This window comes from Neofelis nebulosa, chromosome 15, assembly GCF_028018385.1.
Source record: "Neofelis nebulosa isolate mNeoNeb1 chromosome 15, mNeoNeb1.pri, whole genome shotgun sequence".
NCBI classification, from domain to species: domain Eukaryota; kingdom Metazoa; phylum Chordata; class Mammalia; order Carnivora; family Felidae; genus Neofelis; species Neofelis nebulosa.
The window spans coordinates 74,800,509-74,823,645 of record NC_080796.1 but is presented as its reverse complement, the minus strand read 5'-3'; the positions used below and the strand labels follow the sequence as shown (position 1 = coordinate 74,823,645).

General features: G+C 65.1%; 2 protein-coding genes across 12 annotated transcripts; one reads left to right on the top strand and one right to left on the bottom strand.

Annotated features, from left to right (window-relative positions):
- Positions 1-16: 16 nt before the first annotated feature.
- On the bottom strand, positions 17-13,800 carry LOC131496472 (atrophin-1-like). Of its 6 annotated transcripts, none has more exons than XR_009254494.1 (2): positions 13,698-13,800; positions 17-2,177 (listed from the first exon to the last, which is right to left on the bottom strand). XR_009254494.1 is itself a non-coding variant. In XM_058702062.1 (2 exons), the coding sequence occupies exons 1-2, from the start codon at positions 9,578-9,580 to the stop codon at positions 1,892-1,894; spliced, it is 1,113 nt and encodes a 370-aa protein (XP_058558045.1). In that variant the 5' UTR covers positions 9,581-9,818; the 3' UTR covers positions 17-1,891. The 6 variants fall into 6 exon arrangements, 1 of the variants encoding a protein (XP_058558045.1); XR_009254493.1 differs by having other exon boundaries at positions 13,652-13,757; XR_009254492.1 differs by lacking the exon at positions 13,698-13,800 and adding an exon at positions 8,555-8,746.
- Positions 7,756-23,135, top strand: ZBTB7B (zinc finger and BTB domain containing 7B). Of its 6 annotated transcripts, XM_058702057.1 has the most exons (4): positions 7,756-7,817; positions 7,976-8,076; positions 19,412-20,574; positions 20,923-23,135. In XM_058702057.1, exons 3-4 carry the CDS (start codon positions 19,418-19,420, stop codon positions 21,386-21,388), a joined length of 1,623 nt encoding a protein of 540 aa, XP_058558040.1. In that variant the 5' UTR covers positions 7,756-7,817; positions 7,976-8,076; positions 19,412-19,417; the 3' UTR covers positions 21,389-23,135. The 6 variants fall into 6 exon arrangements, with proteins under 6 accessions (XP_058558040.1, XP_058558039.1, XP_058558038.1 ...); XM_058702056.1 differs by lacking the exon at positions 7,756-7,817 and having other exon boundaries at positions 7,852-8,076; XM_058702055.1 differs by lacking the exons at positions 7,756-7,817; positions 7,976-8,076 and adding an exon at positions 12,967-13,303.
- Positions 23,136-23,137: the final 2 nt, after the last annotated feature.

Sequence of the window (23,137 nt, the reverse complement as noted above, 5' to 3'; positions counted from 1 at the left end):
CCCCGCCCCCGGGAAGTATGGACCCTGCTTCGAGTTTGTGCCATGTGCCAGCCTCCGTTCCCGCCCCCACCTCTGCTGGACCTCCGGTGCAGGTGCACGGGAGCTGCCTGGCTGCTGGCCGGGACCCGGATAAGACTGCCGCGGGACCCGCACCGTGAGCCCACTGGCCCAGATGGTTGATTTTCCTGTACTCAGTGCCAGGAGTGGGCTAAGGATCACTAAACTGTGTGTGCGTGCATGTGTGTGCATAAATGTATATGTATATATATATATATATATGTATGTATGTATATACATATACCATCTGCTGTGTGCCAATCCTGGTGCTCCGAACACATCAGTGAACAAAACAGGCCCCTGTACTCACAGAGCTTACGTTCTGCTGGGCAGAGGCAGGAAATAAGATGTAAACAAAAAATAAGGATATAGATGTTCTATATAAAATAAATAGGCCTTGAGGCCAAACGTGCTAAATGTCTAAAAGGGACTCCAAACAATTCAGCACTGAAAGGGTCTTGGAGCCAGAGCCAGCGTTCAGACCAGGGAGGGAAGGAGATGGGCGCCGGGGCGGCCTGGTCGGTTGAGCGTCCGACTCAGGTCATGATCTTGCGGTTCATGGGTGCGAGACCCTCGGCAGGCTCTGTGCTAACAGCTGGGAGCTGGCTTTGGATTCTGCTGCCCCTCCCCCACTCACACTCTGCCTCTCTCTCTCTCTCTCTCTCTCTCTCTCTAAAAATAAACATTACAAAAAAATCATTTTTAAAGAAGGGAGGGAAGGAGGTTGTCCTGGATACAACCCACACCGAAAACCAGGTTTTCCGACTCACTGGTTGGGGAGGGTGGAGGGTGGAAAGCCCAGGTTCCTCCCAACCGGTGGGTAGGGAGGGGTCCGGCTTGGGTGGGGTCCCGCGCCTTAAGCCAGGAACTCAAATAGAAGACGTGGCCTGGCCAGCTCCCTGCCTTGAGGATCTTGGGAGAAGCCCTGGGCCCTTGCTAGCCCCAAGCCCACGGGAAGTCGGGCCCCGCTCCCCCTGGTCACACATGAGGCTGGAAGAGAAAGGCACCCGGGTGGCCGCGCAGGTTCCTCAGGCTTGTCACCGTGCACAAGCACAAACAGCCAGAATGAGCACCGCTCCCTCTCTTCCCCTCGGCAGCCGAAACACACGCTGCCGCTGAATCACGCCCAGCAGTGGCCACGCGTCAGCCACTGACACCGTCTTGCTCACACTTCCCGACACGCCCACTCAGCCCCCCACAACCGCAGAGCCTCTTGGGGCCAGTTGTTGCCCCCTCCCTTCCGTCCTGGGGCACAAGCCTGGAGACGGTGTGTGGGACTCTCTCCTCACCCCAGGGACCAGCTTTTCCCAGACTTGTTAGTGAACTCCTTTTCCTCTGGGTGTGTTTTGTCTCTCTTGGTAAAGGTGACCCATACCTAGAGTAAGCAGTTCTGGTGAGAAGTGACCCCCCCCCCCCACGACCACTCTCCCCGCTGGGGTGGCTCAGATTCAGCAGCCCCTGGGAGGGCATTCGGGAGGGAGTGCTGCACGCGCCTCGCCCTCCTCTTCCCTCGTTCGTGCAACAAATGTTAGGGAGCACCCGCTGTGTGCCAATCCCTGTGCTCCCGGCACCACCGCGGTGAGCAAAACAGGCCCCAGGACTCACGGAGCTTCCGTTCCAGTGGGCAGAGACAGGAAATAAAATGTAAACAAAACAATGGGAACATAGCTGTGATTAGAAGATGCGGGCTATGAGCTGGGGTGGGTGTGAGGCAGGTCGTGACGTGCCAGTGGCTCAGGGCAGGCTTAATAGCAAGAGCAGTGGAGAGAAGGGCTGGCCTGCGCGCATACACATTCCTTTTTTTTTTTTTTTTTTTAAAGAGTTTTTCTATTTTTCAGTAATATCTGGCCCCAACATGGGGCTCGAACTCACAACCCCGAGACCGAGAATCATGCACTCTGCGGACTGAGCCAGCCAGGCACCCTGAGCCCGGAGGAATTCTCGGAGTTGCTAACATGGTCTCCACACGGCGCTGCCCCCTGGTTTTTCCCCTCCGACGAGGCAGGGACTCCGCAGGGGGCACACACGGAGCCTGCTCCCTCTTTCCTGCGGCAGCGTGGTTCTCCATAGTACTCCCGCTCAAGGTAGTCTTTATCCAGGTAGCTTGGCGACCTTCAGGCCTGCACAAAATGCAGGTAGGTCAGCCTTCTGGCCGGGTCCCTTCAGAGCCCACCTCACCCCAGGACACAGCAGTGGGAAGAGGTAAGAGCTTGAATCCAACCAGAGAGAGGTTAGCGGTGGAGGACACAGAATTCACCTTTCCACACAAGTGTGGGGCTCCTGCCTCCCCTCACAGCCTGCACCCCTGCTTGGTCGGCCCGTCCCTGACTCGAGCTCTGGCCTTCTGCCTCCCTTTTCCTTTTTTTCTTTCTTTTTCTTTTCTAATTTTTTTTGTTTGTTTGTTTACTTATTTTTGAGATAGAGAGAGAGCATGAGCAGGGGAGGGGCAAAGAGGGAGAAGGAGACACAGAATCCAAAGCAGGCTCCAGGCTCAGAGCTGTCAGCACAGAGCCCCAGGCGGATATCGAACTCGTGATTTGTGAGATCAGGACCTGAACCCAAGTCGGACGCTTAATCCACTGAGCCATGCTGGCGTCCCCAGCATGTTTGACTTTTATATTTAGGAGGGGAAAAAACTGTTTTTCATGTTTATTTACTTTTAGAGAGATAGAGTGTGAGCAGGGGAGGGGCAGACAGAGAGGGAGACAAAGAATCGGAAACAGAATCCAGACTCCGAGCTGTCAGCGCAGAGCACCCCCCCCCCCCCCGCCACGGGGTCCAACTCATGAACCCTGAGGTCATGACCTGAGCCGAATTGGGACATTTAACTGATTGAGCCTCCCAGGCGCCCCTCTCCCTTTCCTTTCTCAGACCCCACTCCCACTGAGCCACTGAGCAGGGACAGGGCCTCGGGCTGGATCCTAGAGTCAGAGTTCTGAGCACAAGCGCCCTCGACAGCTGAGGGGATATCTGGCGAAGGCCACCAGGGAAGCGGTAGGTGTCGGAAGGCAGGGCCCAGGAAGTTGACGGAGAGAGAAGAGGAGAGACTGCGGGTGGCCCAAGAGGAGTGTCGGCCCTCAAGAGAGCCCTGAGAGTGGAAAGTATGGGGCAACGAGCGGGGAGGATAAGAAAAACCGTGTATGCCGTTCTGAGAACCCTTGCCACACTACAGTGTTGGACACTTACACAAGCCCGCTTGAAAAGTAGGCTGGACAAGGGCAACTATCCCAGGTTAGCTTGAAAGAAACAGGCCAAGAGAGGTGATGTGACCCACTGTACACCGCAGTGCGGTAGTCAGCTGGCGAACCCCGATTTTCTCGTCTCATATTCGGGGCTCCTCTGGGCCAGCCAGACTTCCTCTTCTGATAGTGCACTTCGGGTGGTGGCCTGGTGGCCTGGGGGCGGGGCCAAGCGTGCAAAGGTGTGGGGAGGACTCCCGCTCCCATTCTGCACCCACTCCACCTCCCCCCCACACCTCCACTCTCAGCCGGCCTTCCTCTTGCTCCGCCTGCTCCTTTGGGGGTCCCAGATACGTCTTTTTCACCTAGACCACACAGGCCAGGACCCGGTTCCGGCCTACACCTCCCCAGTGCTCTCCAAGGGAAAAAGATGCGGCCGCTTCCCTGCAACGTCCTCTTCCCAGCTGGGATAAGCTCACGTTTGGAGGGTCCAGACTCCGCTCGGGGCTCATTGGAGGGCGGAAGATGGCGGAAGAGGGGAGCTGAGTGCCAAGAATACGAGGGCTGGGGAAGAGCTAGCTCATTTGCCCCTGGGCGCCCCGGGGCCCTCTGGTGGCCACAAGGGGAAGGGGAAGGGGCGGGGTAAAACCGAGAAGAAGCCTCGGCATAGCTGGAAGCGACCCCCAGATGCTGCAGCACTAGAAGGATTCTACCCAGGATTCCTAGCCGATCACGTCGATAGAAGACCCTCCATGGTGTGCGAGAGGCAGGTGGAGGAGAGGGGTCCTGGCGAAGTGGTCGGAGGAGCCGCCCGCACTCATCTGGCTATTATAGTAAAGATCTCGGTGGGGTCCTGAGTTCTCGCAGCAACGCTCAGAAGCGCTTGGGAAGAGGGGTGTGGCAGTCGCTGCCCCCACGCCGGAGCGTGGACCCCCAAGGCCACCACCATCTCCCCGATCTTCCCGGAGTCCCTACTTGCATCTCGTTTGCACAGGAGTTATTTCCCCTTCGAAAGGCAGAAGTCCCCAACCCCTTTCTCAGTCACTGCCAGCCGAGACTTTTTACTCCGGCCTTTGGCCGTTCTTCCGGCCGTCCTCCCGCCCCTCTGGCCGCCGCCCCCAGGACCTTCCGTCCTTCACCTGTGCCAGCTTCTCGGCCGCCACCCACCCCTCGATCCCAGCTGGGTACGAGCAGCCGAGACACCTGCGCCGCCTGCCGGTTGGCGGGAGGGAGGCTGAGGGCAGAGGGGTTCTGTTTCGCCTTCTGCGGGACGTGGAGTTTTGGAAAATGTTCCCCGAGCTTCCTGAGGCTAAATTTATCCCCCCCGGCCCTGGGGGGCGCAGAGATCCCGGAGACGATTAGCGCTGAGGCGCAGCCGGCTCCCGCCCAGAGGCCCGGAATAGGCGCCGAGTTATAAATAGTGCGCCCGCAGGTGTGGGGGGAGTCGGCGGGAGGGGGCAACCCTGGCAGCCACGGCCCCTTCAGGTGGGTTGGGCGGTCGCGGTGGGGGCGCCGGGGGGCGGCGGGCGGGGGGGCTGCGGTCTGTGCGCCCCCAGCGGTTTCCTGGGCGGCGGGTTTTTCGAGGGAAGCGGGGGCAGCCCGGGGAAGGGAGGGAGGGCGGGGAAGAGGTGGGCGCCCAGCGCAGGCTGTCGCTCCGCTTCCAGCTCAGCCCTCCCCCTTCCAAAACAGGCCCCCAGACCCACTCATTCAGGACCCCGCCCACACAGAGCCGTGCCTTTCTTCCGCCAGAAGCCCTCTCCCTCCACGCGCGGCAAGCATCTAACTCTCCCGCAGCTGCCCCGGAGCGCACGTGGCCCAGCCAGTCCGGGCACCTGGCTGTCACTCAGAATCGCTGTCCCCAGCCCCAGGTACACAGTCCTCCCGAGGAGGGATTAACTCCTGCCACTTTCTCCTCTCAACTAAGGTCTAGCTGGTCGCCTGAGATTTAAGTCTGTACGTGCGGATCTGGGATGCCCCCGCCCCCCGCCCCGGCCCCCGTCTCTCCAGGAGGTCCCCTGCAGGCCGCACACCTGCCCTCGGGTTCCCGGTGCCAGTCCGGCGCGGGCGGCGGGGCGGGGGTGGCAGCGGGGCCCCGGACCCAGCCGGGAGTTTCGTGGGAGGGGAGCAGCCCCCAGTCTGCAGTCAGCGTTTCTCGGCTGCCGCATCTCAGTGGTTTGGCGCGGTGAGGGCCAGGAGTTAGAGGGGAGGCGGGAATTTCAAGTCGGGGTTCCCCCCTCCGACTTCTGAGCCAGGAAGGAAGCTGTATGGACCAGAAGAGAAACGTGGTGGTGGTTGGGGGGTGGGGAGGGTCACTGAGGAACAAACAGGAGGTTCCGGGGCTGTCGAGACTGGAGAATGGCATTCCGGGTGTCCACAGATTCAGGCTGGGTCCAGCAAGGCTCCGGAGGCGACCCCCAGAGTTGGGGGACGGGGCGGGCCCGAGGCACTGGGCGCCTCTCGTCTCTTTGTACCTAAGGGCTGGTGCCAGGGCGCCCGCCCTTCTACTGCCTCTGGAGGCCCAGGCTCTGCCCTCCCAGAACCGCTTTCCTGCCCTTCTTCCCCGGGGCCATGCAGCCCCCTTCCGTTTCACGTGTCCTTCTGGCCCTGCCGTCCTGCCCCCAGCCCCAGGCGCGGCTCTTCCCCAGTCTGGCGCGACCCCGACGGCTGGAGAAGGGAGGGAAAAACCCTGCCTGGACCCCACCGACTCCGGGGCACTCACCGACTAGAATCTGTCCGGCGGGGCCGAGAAGAAAACCCGGAGCAGTGACCCGCCTCGGGGCCCAAGGGGGACGGGGCGGATAGGAAAACCCGGAGCGGATCGAGCGAGCGGGAGCGCCCCAAGCCTGCTGCCACCCCCTCCTTCCTATAGCCCCCCTAATTCTCCAGTGAGATAATGTCTGAGGTGGGGGGCTGTTTGGTTTGGCCTGGGCCCTCAGGGGCGCCTCACACTTTCCGCCCCTGGCTGGGGCGCAGGGCAGCGGCCCCGAGGCTGAGTCACGGCCGGAGAGGAGGGAGGGCGGGACCCGGACTCCGCCCCTCCCCCTGCGCGGGGATCCCGGGTCAGCCCGGGTGAGGGCCAGGGCCCCCCTGGCACCGCCCATTGTGGTCCAACAGGTTGAGCTGGTGCCCCGCGGAGCCACCTGCTGGAAAGGGAGGGAGGCCCCCTGCGTGGGGGTTGGGGCGGAGGCGGCGAGTCCGACCCGGTTCGGCCCGGCCGGCCGCGGGGAGCGGAACCCGGCTCCCGTGGCCGGACTGGATTCCGTTTTACACTAGTGGGAGGGGCTCTCTGGGGGACGCAGCGCTGCAGGCCCAGCTGGAAGCGTCCCCACCGGCCACCTTCCTCAATTGTGGGGGCGCTGAAGTACGCATTCTGTCCCCCCCCCCCCCCGAATCCACATACACATCCTGAAACACCCAGGCTCCCCTCGCCACCTGGGTCTCCGAGCGAGTCCCTGTCGAGAGGGTCCCTCCTTCGCAGAGACTCAGTTTCTCCACTTAGGGAGCAGGCGGGATGGAGGCGGGGTGCAGGAGCGAGAGCGCGCCGCCCCCCCCCCCCCCCCCGCCGCCGCGGCCCCGGCCCCTCCCCTCTGACAATGCCAAGGCCGCAGCGGGCACCGGCTGGAGCGCAGAGGCCGCTTGCCCAGGGCGCCGCTCCCTCCCCGCGGGGCGCCGTCACGCGTGGGGAGGGAGGCAGGGTGCCCGCAGCCTCCACTCCCCCGCTCCCTCGGAGGCGGGGTGGGGCGTAGGAGCTGAAGCTGGTGGCCTGGTGGCTCCCCTCCCCCTACCTCCCGGGGCACTGACCTGATTATAGCCCCTCTCGGGACCCCCTCCTTCAGTCCTGGAAGTCCCCGCCTCACCCCCACCTAGCCTGTCTCTAACCTCTCCTACCCTTCCCTCCCGAGGAGGTGACCGCACAAGAGCCCCTCACGGACTGTGAGAGCCCTCGATGGGGGCGCTCGGTTCCCGGGCCACTGCGGACACTGCCCCCTCCCCCTTTCCCTCCTCCAGGTTTCAGGCCGGCCCCCTCGACTCCGCCCCCTCCCCGGCGGAACGCAAGGCGGGACCCACTTGAGATGGGCGGGAGCCCAGGCCAATGGGCGGACTGGGCGGTGGAGTGCAGGGGGTGGGGCGGAGCAGCGGCGGAGGGCTGGATGGGGGTCGGGGGCGGAGCTCGAGTTAAGGTGGACTGGGAGAGATAGGGGCTAGAGGAGAAAGCGGGAGAGGGAGGGGGAGAGGGATCGCGGCAGGTGGAGGGAGAGAGAGACCGAAGGAAAGAAGGAGGGAAAAAGAGGAGGGTGGGCAAGGCTCGGAGAGCGAAGTAAAAGCTTGGAGGAAGGGAGCGAAAAGGGAGGGAGGGACCCATCTGCGCCCTTCGGGGACGGGCTGGACCAAGGGGTTGAAGTTTATATCCTTATTGGGCGGAGGGAGGGGGCCCTGGGGGGGGCGGGTGAAAAACCAGGAAGTGACAGAGGGTGTTGCTAAGGGTTGGGGGGGGGAGTTTGGGGGGTGGCAGGGGGCGGGGGGAGGGAGGGGAGGGATGGGGGGAAAGCCAGCGGGAGGACAGGTGAGACAGCAGGACAGGTGAGGCGGGCCCAGAGGGGGGGGGCGGGTGGGAGCCAGGTGAATGTACGGTTCTCGGCGGCCGAGGGGGGGGCGGGCGGCAGGAGGAGGCCGAGGACTGCGGAGGAGGAGCCCCCCAGCAGAGAGCGGCGAGCGACTGACCGCGGCCTTCTGACCAGGACCGGCGCAGGGCCCCAAGCCCCCGGGCCCGGCGGGGGACGCGCTTCTCTCCACACCCGGTGCTTCAGCAGTTCCGGCCCGCGGACCCGAAGGCAGAGAGGTGAGTGTACCCCATTTTTGTCGCCGGCTCGGGGTCCCCCAGACGCGAGACTACTGCAGTGTCCTTCGTCTGTCCTGGAAGTGGGACCCCCCCACGCACACGCATGCAGACCAGACTCCCACCACTCCCCTTCCCTGCGCCTTCCCGGCACCCCGACGCTTTGGAACTGATTTTAACTGAGAGAAAAGGTGGGCGGAGGGTCCCCAGAAACTTTCTCCGCACTTCTGGGATCAGGCAGACTGGCGGCTCCGGGATGGAGAGAGGGTGAGGCGGCGCCGAGCGCTCCCCCAGTGTTCCCGGTGACTCGAGGGGAGACCCCCGAGCCGCGCGGGCTGAGGGAATGGAAAGGCTGACGGACTCTAACTAGGACACGGCGCCCCCCCCCCCCCGCGCCCCCTGGCGCGGTGGGCTGGACCCGGGCCAGTTGCTCGGGGGGCGGGGGTAGCGCAGGAGGAGCCGCGGCTGGGGGGAAAGTTACCGGCTGGACTATTCGGTTTCCTGCGCCTCCGGAGCCGCGCTCCCTCTCCCGCGGCGGGGCTCGGCCGCAACGTCCCGGCGACACCGATTGGGCCCCCGTCCCTTCCTCCAGGCGCCGCTCCCGCCGCCACCCTTCCCAAGCCGGCCCAGGCCCCTAGAACCCGACAGCGAGGGTGGGTGACCGGGAGGCGCCCGCGCACCTGCCCCTCCACCGGGTGGGGGTCGCTACTGTGTAGTCGTGGAAGCTACTGGCAGCGCCGCTGACAGAGGGCTGCCATTCAAAGGGGTGGGGGGCGCCGCTTTCCATTCCCAGCTCTCGCTCTCTCCTCCCACCCCACCCCAAGTAAGAGAGCGACGTGTCCCGGCCAGAGCGGGGGGGGGGGGGGCGGGAGTGGGGGGGCGGCGTGGGCAGCGGGTTGTGCCCGGACACGTGCCTGCCCAGGCGCCCCGGCCCTGCTGGTGTTTGGAGAGAGGGCGGGTCCCCTGCCCCCCGCCCCGCACAACCCCCACGTATCAAAGGGCGGCTGAGACGTGGTGAGACCTCGGGGCGCCCTGGGGGGGGGGGGCAGGGAGCCCGGGTCCGGAGCAGGGGAGGGGCAGAGGCGCGGGTGCTAGCTGACCCACAGGAAACGAGCGCCGCTGACCTAGTTTGGGACACCGGAAGTGGGTGCTGAGGAGAGGGGGAGACCAGCAGGCTGTCCTGGCTTCCGGGCCAGGTGGAGGGCGTTCTTGAATTGACCCCCGCCCGACCGCCTCGCAGACCCCTAGCTGCGGGCCGGGAATGGGAGTGAGTCAGCGCAGAGAGTCCCCCTTCCCCCAACTTATTCCTGGCGGAGGGAGGCAGCTGGTCAGGGCCAGGGGGAGCCAGGCTGAGCTGTGAGGGGTTAAACCAGGATGGGAACTCTCTGCTCCCTGAGGGTGCAGTGTGTAGGGGGGTGAGGCCTGGAGGATTACGGGGTTGCCTCCTGCTCCCCGGCACACACCGACTGGTTTGGTCACCCCTGTACCTGCCTGGCAGACCCGGCATGGAGTGGGCACCAGGCTGGGAGGGGAGAGCGGGTGCGAGGAGTGTGGTGCAGGGCTGGACAGGGACATGGCTGTGACTGAGTCTGGGTGGCAGGGAGTGCTCCCTGTCACTGGTGGCTGGGGAGGAGAGCAGGGGGCTCCCCCTGGAGCAGCTGATGAAACCAGAAGAAATCTCCGCCGGTGCCTCCTGTCCCCGGCCCCCGGGACCCCAGCTCCCCCAGCGCGCCTCTGTTACACAGTTGCCGCAGGCATGGTGCAGCCCGCCGGCACCCCCAGACGCTGTCCCCTCCCTTGAGTCCCACACCCGCCCCCCAGCCTTGACACAGGGGTCAGAAAGCGGTCACTGCCACCCGAAGGGGGCTCTGGGGAAGGAGGAGAGCAGTGCCCGCTAGGTTCAGGTGTCAGGGAGCGAGGCCTGCTCTGATAGGCACTCTCATCAGTACGAAGCTCTGGCTACTGTGGACCCCAGTGTCTGGGAGACAGGTGTTGACCTCTTGCTCCTTCCCCGTGGTGCCCCCTGGCACCCAGGGCCCCCAGCTCCTCCTTGGCCTAGTGCCCGCCCCGGGAGGGCGCGGCGGGCAGCGGGGGCTGGGCTAACAATGCACCATCAGGCCCTTTGTGTGCCTGCACTTGGCACCCTGGGGAAGGGTGGGGGAGGGGGCCCAGCGGGCATGGGGGGGGGGGCGGAGCGCCTCTGGGGTGGGGACGGTGAAGGCTGGGGGAGAGAAGCAGAGAACGAAAGCAGGTGGGGAGGAAAGGGAAGTAGGTCAGATAGGGTGCTGGCCCCCCATTCCAAGCCAAGACGGAGCAGACCAGCCCCTGATCTTATGGCCGCCCAGATGGCACCATGCTGCCTGAGGCGCAGCCTAGGACTGGCCATTTGGGGTCAGAAGTCACTGCCCGGGGGACTGCCCGGATGGAGGAAGCCTGGCCTGGTACTGCCCCCTTCTTGGTGGCTGAGAGACCCAGTTCTGGTCAAGGCCAAGGCCCTAAGACCGGGTAGTAAATGGGCTCCAGGCAGGGCACTGCCCTCTGACGGAGCCTCTGGACCTGCTTCGGGGCTTCCTGCCTCCGGGCTGCTTGGTTCCTTGACCTTCTGAAAGTGAAGGCTCTCTGGCCACCAGGCCTTGGGGCCTATGCCTACTGCCTAGGGCTGAAGAGAAGAGTGGAGTGGGGGAGGAAGGTGGGGAGAGGAGATGGCTAGGACCCTGGCATGGGGTGTGTCGCTCTAGCCTCTTCCCCCTCCTTCTGCTGAGTAAACTCGTGAGTAAACTTGACGTTTTGCCCGGACAGTTTGAAGTTGCCTCGCTGCCCCCCCACCCCTAGTCCTGCCAACACACAGGCGGCCAAGCGCCAAGGCGGGCCTGGGGGACTGGGGGGAAGGGGTTAGAGCGACTGTCGTCCACTATCAAGGGCTTTGGAGGGGCAAGGGAGACCTCCCCCCCACCCCCGCCCCAGCCACACTCAGGTCTTGGCAAGAGTCTTAGCTGGGGCCTGTAAGCATCTATCTGGGAGCCTTGGGGAGCCCAGAGAACGCGGCCTCAAAACAGAGCCTCTGCCTACTTCTGACCTCCACCCCCTACTAAGGAAAGACACCCAGCTGACATCTGGCCCCTGAGTTGCCACCTTTAACGTTCAAGGCTGCCTGGCCCAGAGGGAAAGCTACCTTTAGCAAATTGCACAGGGAAAGCGAAGAGGGCTGCCCTCTCCACTGCATCCCTTGGTTGGGGTGGGCGGAGGCTGGTAGCCTTGGCGACTTAGCCCTCTCTTGGCCGAGGCCTCCCAGCTGCCATGGCCTTGGTCCTGGAAGGTAGCGTCCTCATTTGCCAGCGTGATTCCTTGACCTCACACCTGGACCTAACCCCACATGTACCTCCGCCCAGCGCACTCCCCATCAGGCCTGGCCCTGACCTCCCCCATCCTCTTCCTCCGCCTCCTATCATCCCAGAACCAAGTCAGCCTTCAGATTTCTCCAGCCAGCAGATACCTGCACCAGATCCAGAGGTTGAAAAGCGCCCCAGGCAAAAGAGGGCTTGTGGCAGGCAAATGGAGCCAGTGACCCCAACAAGCACACCAGCCAGCTATCAGTTGACATCACTAATTCCTCTTAGAGCCCCCAGGCCACCAGAATGGCAGGGGAAATGCTTTCCCAGTCCCTGCCAGGCTTCGGAGTCAGGCCTTTGCTTTCGACCTCATGTCTCTGGCTTCAGTTTCCTTCCTGTTTCCACCCCCCCCCCAACTCCTCCCCACCCATATGCCCCTTTCAACAGACATCCTCTCCTCCTTCCTTCCTCCTTTCCTCCCCTTCGCCTGGGAGAAGGGGTCCTCTCGCCCCACCATGGACCTCCTAGCCTTTTACCTCTTCCAAACACAGTCCCCTTAGAGACTTCTGACCAAGTCCTCTGCTGTCCCCATCAGCAAGGCTCTGGGGAAGAGCACGCAGGACTTCTCTTGGGAACTACAACTCCCAAGGCACATGCAGAGCAATTGTGGTGCATACTGGGAGTTGTAGTCCTCTTTGCTCTCTCACTTTGGTTAAGTCTGGAAACGTTGCAAGATGAGAGTAAAAGCCAGGACAGGCATGAATTGGAAGGTGGGTACCCTCTGCACCTCCCACCCCGCCCCGTCCTCACCGTCCTGTGCCCACATGACACCGCGTACCCATGATTAACATCCCTCTCCTCTGCTGGGACAGGCTACCGTTCTTACCATAGGCCCCACCCAAGAGGTGCCCCCACCCTGCCCTGCTGCCCCTGGCAGGGGTAAAATGGAGGGGCCCCTTCCCTGCCCCCTGCCCTCTAGGCTGGTTCCCTGCCTTTATGGGGATCAAAGGGCAGAGAGCAGCCCCACCCCACTCTCTTGCAGGCTGCGGGCACCAAGGCTCTCAGGAATTGTGGGGACTTTGGTGCCCAAGCAAATGTTCAAGCAGAGGGAATGCTGGGAGGCCGGCACCCACTTTGGGGAATGGAGCTTTCAATGAGTGTTCACTAGGCTGTCCACAGTCTCCTGGGCTCTCGTGTAGGCCCTGACTTGTGCACTGCCTCTTGAGGAGATGGCTCGAGAACAGGGTCTTGGGCCTTATCTGTAGCACCTAGGGGCCCGGACCCGCCTGACTGGCACCAAGGCACAGGGGTGACCCTCCCCCACCCCAGGCCCACAGTTGGCACGGGGCACCGGGAGCAGGGGGGTAGGAGGGAGAGGAGGGCAGGACTGCCAGCATCCTGGTGGGTAGGTGCCAGCCGGGCCGGGAGCTGGTGAGGGGCAGCAGGCCAGCGGCACTGAGCCAGCAGCTGTTGGGGGGAAAGGGGAGGGGTGTTTTAGGGGGCATTTCTGTGGTCCTCCCAGCCCCGGGAGGGCCTGGATCGCCTCGCATCTAGGGAACATTAGGGTACCCCTTGTTCCAGGAATAAGAGACCCTAGGAGTTGGAGGGGAACTTTGTGGCCCACCCATCTCTGGGCTCACAGCCCTCCTGAGTTGCCCCTCAGGCCCAGGCGGGTCCCACCCAACCGGCCAGGGTGGCAGCTTGCGCAAGGGGTGGGGCTAGGCGCTTCCCAGCAGATGCCCCCTCCTGGCTCCTTCCTCTTTCGGTGCCCTCAGCTCCCCCCATCTGTCCGCCCCCTCAGGCCAGCCCCGTCCCCCTGGTCCCCCTGGCCATTGGGGGCTGGCATGAGTGCTGCCCCCTGGCCTGGTTGGCAGGGGCTGGCGCCCGGGCAAGGAGCTGTGGTATGTGAGTGGGTTTGGGGTGAGGCGCAGGGAGGGCGGGGTGCCGCCTTGCCCAGCCCCTGAGGGCCCCGGCCCATGCAGGCGGAGGGGCAGTGGGGGGCGGGGGGGAGAATTCGGCCAGCTCCCAGGGGTCCGAGGGGACCACTGGAGTCCGGAGGGCCTCCCCGTGGTCCCCTCTGGGACCGCGTGCCCTGAGGGGCTGGGACCTGGGCACCTGTCAGCCCTGGCACTGACTGTCCAGGGTTCCCCTCCTCCCTCTCCGGGCCACTGCCGCCTCCTGTCCCCTCCCCTCCCTTCTTCCTTCTCCTGGTCCCACCTCCAGCAGCCTCTCCCGTGGCTCCTCCTCACCTCTGTCCTCCTGGACTGTCCCGGCTCCTACCTTGCCTACGCTCACCTTTTTCCCCTTTCGGGACTGAGCGAGGACGAGCGGGGGTGGGTACAGCTGGGGCTTCGGGCACCACAGGCAGAGACTTTAGGCCCTCTCCCACGCTGCCAGCCCTCCGGTAACCCCTCCCTCCAAGCTGGGGGGGAGGGGGGGCAGCACCCAGAGGGTTAAGGCTGTAGGGGGGAGGGGCTGGGCCAGGTCGTGGGCGGCCCCTTTGAAGGAGGGAGCTGGAGCGGGGAACAGCCACCCCACCTCCCCCCCCCCAGCCCGGCCCTCCCCCACCCCTCCCAACCTGCTCCCCCCAGGGGCCAAGAGGAGTTGCCGGAGAGGCCCCTCAGCGTTCAGGTGAGTAGGCCCTTCTCTGGCTTGGGAGATCAGGCCCCAGGGGAGGCTTGGAGGCCTAGAATTGGCCAAGGGTCAGAGAGGGACTGAAAAACAGGCTAGGAAGAGGGTGTCCAAACTTCCCTGGGAAGGTGTGGGGAGCTGAGGGTCTGAAGAGCTGGTGTGTGGGGAAGCTTCAGCATTTAGGGGACCCAGGAGGACAGGGGAGCAGAAGGGGCCTACGGGAGCCGAGGGATCGCTGGGCCAGGACAGGAGGTTGGACAGGCTGGCAGAGAGCCGGGCTCCGGGGATCGGGCTGGGGTGTCCTCTGGGGCTGGGGGGCTCAGGTTTCTGCCCGCGGCTTGGCTTGGCGGGTGTGGGGTTACCAGCCGGCTCGGTTACCCAGCCTGAGACGCTAGGCTGGGGGGAGGGGGTGGGCACAGGGCAGACCCTGGCACCTTGTGCCGTCTCCTCGGGCCCTAAGGGGAGCCGGTGCTGCCCGGGCAGCTCCTGCTGGGAACCCTGATGGCCAGGGTCTGTCCAGGTACGAGGTTGCCTGGCCCAGGGTGGGCACTCCGGGGAAAGCCCAGCAGCTCCAGTGCTGGAAACTCTGACGGGCAGAGGCCTGGGTTGTCCCCCCCTCCACCCCACCCCACATCCGCTCTCTCCGCACCCCCACCCCACCACCCATCCTCTCCAGCTGGCCCCCAAATTTCGATCCTGTGCTTCTTCCAGAAGCGGGGCCTGGGTGCCCTGGATGTGGCCATCCCATGGCAAGACCAGGCCTTGGAAGGCAGGCCTGGCTGCTTGATGGAATGCTGCGGCCCCTCTCTGCCCGCCAGCCTGGGGAGAGGGGAAGGGGTGCTGCCCGGAGCAGAGGGGAGTGGAGGCAGCGGGACAGGCTGGGCCCACACCTGAGGGACAAAGCAGCAGAGACAGGAGAGGCTGGGGTGGCTCCTGGGGCCTGAGGGACACGGATGCCTAGAGTGGAGGCAGGGGGCCGGCAAGGATGCGTGTCGTCTTGGTCAGGGGACAGGCAGGCCAGTGAGCAAGGGGACAGGAAGAAGAGGCCAAGGAGGGGGTCCAGGAGCGCAGGGTGGCTGATGAGCAGGGGTCCCCAGAGGTAAAGGAGGAAGGCCACATCTCTGCCATCTTGCGCCCCTCACACCCCCCAGGTTGGCCTGTGCCCTGCGGGGCAGGCGAGGGCTGTGCCCTGATGTCAGGGAAGTGAAGGTGGAGGGGAGCACGGAGGCCTCCTTCCTTCCAGGAGTCACAGCACCGGGAATTGGGCATTTTGAGGGAGGAGAGGCTTAACCCCCACAGCACCGGGAAGCAGCCAGCTCCCCTGGCCTCCTTCCCCCTTCGTGGCTTGCGGTCTCCCTTCCCCGCCTGGCCCCCAGGAAGTGTGAGTGCTGGGGGTGGTGAGGTTAGGAGGGGGGAAGCGGCGTGTGGGGGATGGGCAGGGCACGCACTCGCTTGGAGGGGCTGGGGTGGGACTCCGTACACGCCCAGGGCACCCCCGGGGCAGGGGGCCTTGCCTTCCGAGCCCTTACCGGCCCCTCAGGGGACTCCCTGGCCCCTTAGCCTGCCTTCCCAGCTGGGCGGTCCAGATGGCCACAGCCCCTGGGTTCCAGCAGCCCCGGGAAGTGTAGGAGAGGCTGGGGAGCCGGGACTCCTGGGTCCCTGAGGACTTTGGCCCCGTTGTCCTACTTCCCCACCCCCCCTGGTCCAGCCACAGGCCAAAGCCCTATCTGCGTGCAAAACTTAGCTCCAAAAAAACAGGAAGAGAACCTGAGGCTGGAGTTGGGGTGGGGGCGGGGGGGGGGGCAGAAAAGAGAGAGAAGTAAGAGGGAGGGGCGGCCAGCCAAGACAGGAGGGGGGGCACTGAGAAGCGCCTCAGGCCTCCATCACTCTGGCCGGGGGATGTCCTGGCCAGGTCTCAGCCTCCCTCACCCCAAGCTGCTGCACCTGGAGAAGCCTTTGGTGGTGGTGGTGGGGGGGGGGGGTTCTGTGTGCCCACGTCTCGGCCCCATATCTATTTTCTCTGCCGCTAATCCCGGTTCCGCCTGCTGCCCCCCACACTAAGCCTCACTCCCCTAATCCGCAGGCTGTGGGGAAGGGGGGCCAGCTTTACTCATCGGCCACCGATGGGGCCGTATCCCCTCTCCTCGCCTGGCCCCAGCCGGCAGGGGTGGCCCTGGCACCCCCAGCACCGCACTGGACACCGTCTGAGGTCAGCACCCGGAAGGAGTTACAGCCTCCTCCCTTCCTAGCAGGGCCACTGCTCTCTATCTTTTGATTCTTGGTGGCGGACACACACGCTGGCGGGTGCCCCTGGGTGCGGAGAGGTACCTGATGGGGCTCCTACCTTTGCCCCCTTCTACCTTTCTCACCCCAAAGTCTTCCCCCCCACCAAAGATGGGGCAGGCTTGACTCAGGGCCCAGTTTCAAGAGAGCTGCCCACCTGCTTGGCCGGTCTAGCAGGCCTGACAGTGAGGGGAGCCTGGGGGGGTGGCGGGAAAGGGGGAGTGATGGGGCGGGGCCCCCGGTTCTTCCCCCTACCAGGCAAACAGACCAAACAGACCTCGCCTGGTTCCCTGGCACAGCCGCCCCCCCCAACCTCCACACACACCCATGCCCACAAGGCCTCAGCAAGAGGGGGCATGCCGGGCTGGGTGGGGATGGGCCGCCCTCACGGGGCGTCAGGGGGCCGGGCCCTTTGGGATGCAGATGTGGGAAGGGTGCCCGAGGTGGGGTGGGCATCCTGGCACCGGTGCCCCACCCCCGCCCCCCGATGACGGGGCTAGGAGTGCCCCCGTGGCCTGGTTGGCACCAGGGTAGCTCCAGGCGACACCTAAGTTGGCATTGGTGCCAGAGCCCTGGGTGAGGGCCGGGGGAGTCTCCCAGAGCTGGAGAACCTTACCGACACCTCCCCTTCCCACGTGTGTCCCCTGCCTCTCCCCTCCCGCGTTGCCACCGCGTGGCCGAGGGCATTGGAGTTGGGCCTAAGGGGTTAAACACCCACCCTTGCCCAAGTCCTGTGTGAGTTGCGTGGTGAACCAGCCTGAGCCTGTGACCTGACAGCAGGGTCAGCCAATCAGTGCCCTGCCACACCAGGTTGCCTCGGAGACCGGCCCTGGGGTGGGAGAAAGGAGGCGGGCTTAGCAAGCGGCAGGAATGGGTGGGGTGGGGAGGGAAGGAGGGAGAGGGATGGGGTGAGCCACGTGCCTGCGGGTGCCCAGCTCCAGGCCAATGGACAGCGAGGATAGCCCCACCCGTCCCCCTCAGGAGGGACAGGATCCGCTTGGGCTCAGGAGGGCGCCCACCCGGTTTTTGTCTGTTCCTAAGTTCTGGGGCTGTTTGCCCCTCGTTCAGTTTGTAAAGTGCAGACAGGAGAACCAAAGGGGTCTGGGGCTGCCCCCAGGGAGAGAAGGGATGTAGGGACCCAGGGTGGGAGCAAGGGCCTCGCTGAGGGCATCTGGGCGCAACTTGCAACTTACGAGAGAGAGAGAGAGAGACAGACAGACAGACAGACAGACAGACACATGGGTGAGGCTCACTTAAGGCTTCTATGCAGGTGACCGGCCTGGAGGCGGGCGGAGACAATGCGGGTCTTGTGCTCTAAAGAGGAAATCTGTGGCCCCTGACTCCCCCAACTCCCTGAAAGAAACTTTTCCCCCCAGTGGCCAGGGCTGAGCGGCCGTTGGCAGTGGTGGAGGCGACACTGACCAGTGTCCGTGGGACCCACCCTGGGGACTTCAATATTATGGACGAGGAAACGGGCCTCCTGGGGTGGGGGAAGGAAGTGACTTACCCAAGGTCATGTAGCTAGTAGTAACCTGACTCCTTGGGGTGACTTGAGGGAGAGAGACCTAGCTGTCCCCAAGCTGTTTCCCAGCAGAGGCCATCTGTAGAGTGGAATCTGCCCCTGGGTGAGGCCTTGCTTCTCCCTCCCAAGGCCAGAATGTGTGTGTCAGCCCCTAGGCCAGCACACGGTCTCACTCAGCCGCCACCACAGCCCTAGGAATCCGGAGGAATTATCCTGTATTGTCGACCAGGAAGGAGGCTCAGAGACTATAGATGTTGTGTTGAAAGCCACCGAGCTAGTCAGCCACAGAGTCAAGCCTGGCTGCGTCCGGAGCACAGCTCTTTCCAGGCCCGGACTCTGTCTCCAGTGGCTCCAGACCCACCAAAGGTCAGGGCTAAAGGGCTGAGTCCTTGGGCCTTCTACCCACTCCTTGTACAGCTGAGGAAGCTGACGCACAGAGAGAAGGGACTTGTCCCAAGTCACTGAGCAAGATGGCAGCAGACACCCCACTTCCAGGCCAGACCCACTCTACCACCCCCCTGCCCTCCACCCCCTTGGGGGGGCTGCCGTATCTCTGTGCCTCAGAGAGGGCAGCGCAGGGGCGGGAGTGGGGTGGGGTGGGGATGGTCCTCTGGAGAGGGGGGCTCTCCTGACCGGCCAGCAGCGGCACCACCACCCGGTGTGGGGGGAGAGGTGGTGGCCTGGCGGGAGCGAGGTGGGGAGGGGTGGGACTGGAACCTGGCCTATTGGCAGTGGGGGAGGGGGCGGGGACGATGCTTATCTGTGCGGGGCAGGAAGCACCCGAGCCAGCCAGCGACACCCCAGCACAGGGTGGCTGCTCCCTGGCCCCCTGGGGGAGGGGAGGATGTGGGGGGGGGGGAGCTGGGAGCTGTATTTCCCTTTTGGCCTGGGGTGGGGGGTGGAATCTAAAAGAGGAGATGAACTTTTAGTGGGTGGGGGAGGGGAGGAGGAAGGTGAAGGTGCAGGAGGCCTCCTGGTGAGCGCGCCAGGCCCTTCGTGGGGGCGACTTGATTTAACGTCGTGGCCGGGCGGGAGCACGCCTGGGTCCAGCGTGAGTCTCGGCTCCGTCCTTGGCCTCTCTGGCTGTGGGGAGGCTCCGTCACAGACTGTCACCCCACTCCCCAGATGATTGAGCCCCGAATCCTTTGGCCACTTTACGGAGCCTCCCCATGTGTCCTGTCCCCCAGCCCAGTGCTTCCTCCAAAGGCATGGGGAGGGGGGCGGGTGAAGCGGACGGGCCTCTAGAGAAGGTTCCGTGGGCAAGTCCGGGCTCCTGCGCACCCAGAGGCAGGCAGGACTGTGCACAGCAGTTGGGAACAGGACTTGGGCCCACGGCCTGGCTTTGAACGCCGTTCGGCACGTACCTTGGAAAGTCACTTCACCTGCCTGCGCGTCGGGTTCCCTGTCTGTGAGGAGACAAGGTGCTAGTCGGGACTCGGGGCTCGCACAAGACCGAGTGGGTAGAAACACTTAGAGTATCCGGCGCCGAGCGTGGGCCGACCCCGCGGCTCCCTCCTCGGACCCCCTCGCAGGGCCGAGTGCTCTCACCCTCTCCCTCTCCTCAACCCTACAGAAAAAGATGGGGAGCCCTGAGGACGACCTCATCGGAATCCCATTCCCAGACCACAGCAGCGAGCTCCTGAGCTGCCTCAACGAACAGCGCCAGCTGGGCCACCTCTGCGACCTCACCATCCGGACCCAGGGCCTCGAATACCGCACCCACCGGGCCGTGCTGGCCGCCTGCAGCCACTACTTCAAGAAGCTGTTCACCGAGGGCGGTGGTGGCGCCGTCTCGGGGGCCGGGGGCGGCGGGCCGGCCGCCGGGGGGGCGGGCACCGGCGTGTGCGAGCTGGACTTCGTGGGGCCGGAGGCCCTGGGCGCCCTGCTCGAGTTCGCCTACACGGCCACGCTGACGACCAGCAGCGCCAACATGCCCGCCGTGCTCCAGGCCGCCCGGCTGCTGGAGATCCCGTGTGTCATCGCTGCCTGCATGGAGATTCTGCAGGGCAGCGGCCTGGAAGCCCCCAGCCCCGACGAGGACGACTGTGAGCGGGCCCGCCAGTACCTGGAGGCCTTCGCCACGGCCACGGCCACGGCGGCAGGAGTTCCCGATGGCGAAGACAGCCCCCCGCAGGCGCCCCGCCCGCCCCCGCCCCCGCCGCCCCCTCGGCCCGTGGCCCGCCGCAGCCGCAAGCCCCGGAAAGCGTTCCTGCAGACCAAGGGGGCCCGGGCGAACCACTTAGTGCCCGAGGTGCCCGCGGTGCCCAGCCAACCCGTGACCTACGAGGAGGAGGAGGGGGCCAGGGTGGGTGGCAGTGCGGGCAGCGGGCCGGGGGACAGCTACAGCCCTCCAGCCGGGACTGCTTCACCCCCCGAGGGGCCCCTGACCTACGAGGCCTATGAGGGTGAGGAAGAAGAGGAGGAGCCCGTGTACTCCACCGCCTACGGGCTGGCGCAGGGGGGTGGGCCCCCGCTGTCCCCAGAGGAGCTGGGCTCAGACGAGGACGCCATCGATCCTGACCTGATGGCCTACCTGAGTTCGCTGCACCAGGACGCCCTCGCGCCCGGCCTGGACGGCCAGGACAAGCTGGTGCGCAAACGCCGCTCCCAGATGCCCCAGGAGTGCCCCGTCTGCCACAAGATCATCCACGGGGCAGGCAAGCTGCCCCGCCACATGAGGACCCACACGGGTGAGAAGCCCTTCGCCTGCGAAGTCTGCGGCGTCCGCTTCACCCGGTGAGCACCCGTGGGGAGGGGTGTGGAGAGGGGAGTTAGGAGACCCCGGGTGGGGAGCAGGTGGTCCTGGAAGGGCTGGAGGTGTGGGGGTGACCGGAGTGACCCGCACAAAACCGGGAGGCCGGGAGAAGGAAGGTCAAAGCAGGTGGGTCTGGGGCAGGACAGGTTTGGTGTTGGAGGCAGGGAGGCCGCGCCGGCCTAGGCTGGGAGCAGTCAGCAAGGGCGTCCCGGGCGGTAAGAGGCAGCCCGCGGCAGAGGGACCAGAGGGACGAGACCCCAGGGACCTGGCCCGGAGGAGCCAGCCAGGGTCCTGTCCTGAACCCGCTCCCTTGCACCCCGCCCGGCCAGGAACGACAAGCTGAAGATTCACATGCGGAAGCACACCGGAGAGCGGCCTTACTCGTGCCCGCACTGCCCAGCCCGCTTCCTGCACAGCTACGACCTCAAGAACCACATGCACCTGCACACGGGGGACCGGCCCTACGAGTGCCACCTGTGCCACAAGGCCTTCGCCAAGGAGGACCACCTGCAGCGCCACCTCAAGGGCCAGAACTGCCTGGAGGTGCGCACCCGGCGGCGCCGGAAGGACGACGCGCCACCCCACTACCCACCGCCCTCCGCCGCCGCCCCGTCCCCCGCGGGCCTCGACCTCTCCAACGGCCACTTGGACACCTTCCGCCTCTCTCTGGCCCGATTCTGGGAGCAGTCAGCCCCTACTGGCCCTCCGGTCGCCGCCCTGGGGCCCCCTGATGACGAGGAGGAGGAGGGGGCACCCAGTACGCCGCAGGCCGAAGGTGCCATGGAGTCCTCTTAGAGAGGGCCGAGCGGCCGGGCTGGCGCAGCGCGAGGCCGGGCCGCCGCTGCCAAGCAGTGGGAGTGGGCGGGACGGACAGAGCCGGGTCGGGGCTCTGGGCCTCCCCGGCTTCAGAGATCTGCCCCTTCCCCCGCGCCCCCCAGAACCCTCATCCCAGTTCCAAGCTGAGAAGGTTTTGGGGTAGAGGCTCCCCAGACTGGGGTGATCTCCCAAGGAGTGATGCAGGATAGTATGTCTATATTTACAGCTCTATTGTAAAGGTGGGGTCCCTGTCCCCAGCTGCTCCTGGGGAGTAGAAGCAATAATGTATTTCTGATTTGTGGGGTCCCTCTTCGGCTATGCGGGTTTCCAGGGGGTGGGGGGCTTGGGACCAAAGTCTTGCCCCGCCCCCACGCCCCTAGGGGTTTTGGCCGCGTCAGGGGGTGAAGGACCGCCCCTCCCTTCCCTTCCGAGACCCCTCCTTCCTGGTTTCTGTTCCCTTTTCCTGGCAGTGAATTATGCAAAGGGGGGCGGCGAAGGAAGGGTAGGTGGGGGAAAGTGAGGTAGAAGCTGGAAAGCCTGGGGGACTGGGCCCCGCAGGAAGGAGCCATCCTCGCGCGCCCCCCCCCCCCCCCGCCTCTCGCCCCCCGCCAGGCTCCGAGCGCTGAGTCACGGGGTCCTGGAGGAGAAGGGGGCGGGGTGGCCTGAGTGGCTCGCCCGCCCCTGGGGGCAGCGGGAGGGGCCCGCTCCGCTCGGCTCTCCGCCCCGGCCCTGCCCTCCCCTCCCGCGTCCCCGGGCAGGGAATGTCTTGTTCCCGCCGCTCCCTCCCCGGGGCCAGAGGGCAGGGCGGGCCGGGTGGCTCCTGCCCTCCTCTCCTCCTCCCGCCCAGGTGCGAGCCGGAGCCGCCGCCGGGCCGCCCCTGACTCACGCCGCCCCCGGGCTGGCGCGGCGCGGGCTCGGGCACGGGGTGAGGGGCTGCGGGCCTGCGGAGCGCGCGGGCGGGCGCCCCCTGGCGGCCGCTCCGGGGACCCGCGGGCGCGCCGCCGGGAGAGCGCCGAAGGGGTTCCGCTCCCAGACCCCTGCCGGCCCGGCCGCCCTGCTGGGTCTCGGAGGGCAGCCCCCTCGCTCTTCCCTTAGGATTGAATCCACCCCGGTTCTGTACATAGCCTCTTCTGTTGGTCTTGTTGAAATCTAGTTTCAGATTTTTAACTACCCAATTCTGCTGGGGGTGGGGGCAACTGCCCCCCCTCCCGTCCTCGCTGGGTGCTGCCCCCCCTCCCCCCCCCTTGCGGCCTGGGCTCTGCCTTGCACTATTTCCCCTCCCTGGCCTGGCGGCCCCTCCCCCTCCTTAAAAGGGGCAGGTTAAGGGGCCCGGTGCTCTCCCTTCCTCCCATGCACCCTCATGCCCATTTGCACAGCTGCCCAGGTACCCCCAATAGTGAGGGGGTGTCACAGGGAGGGGGTAGCGGGACCAGTCCCTGTATCTATTTAAAAAGTGATGATGTAATATATTGGGGTTGGGGGAGGTCAGGTGGCCCTGGGCCTCATCTTAGCATTTCAGGTGATGGGGGAGCCCAGGGCTGGGGAGACCTGGGGCCTAGCCCCAGAGAGTGAGGACAATGTGACCTCCCCCCTCCCCCCTTGCGGCTTCTCCACTCAGTGCCTTAGGGGGGGAGGCGAGTCCCCCCTCTCCTCTTCCCCTCCTCTTCCCCTGCCCCCACCTTGGGTGTAAGCGACAGGAAGAAATAATAATAATTTAAGATTCACACT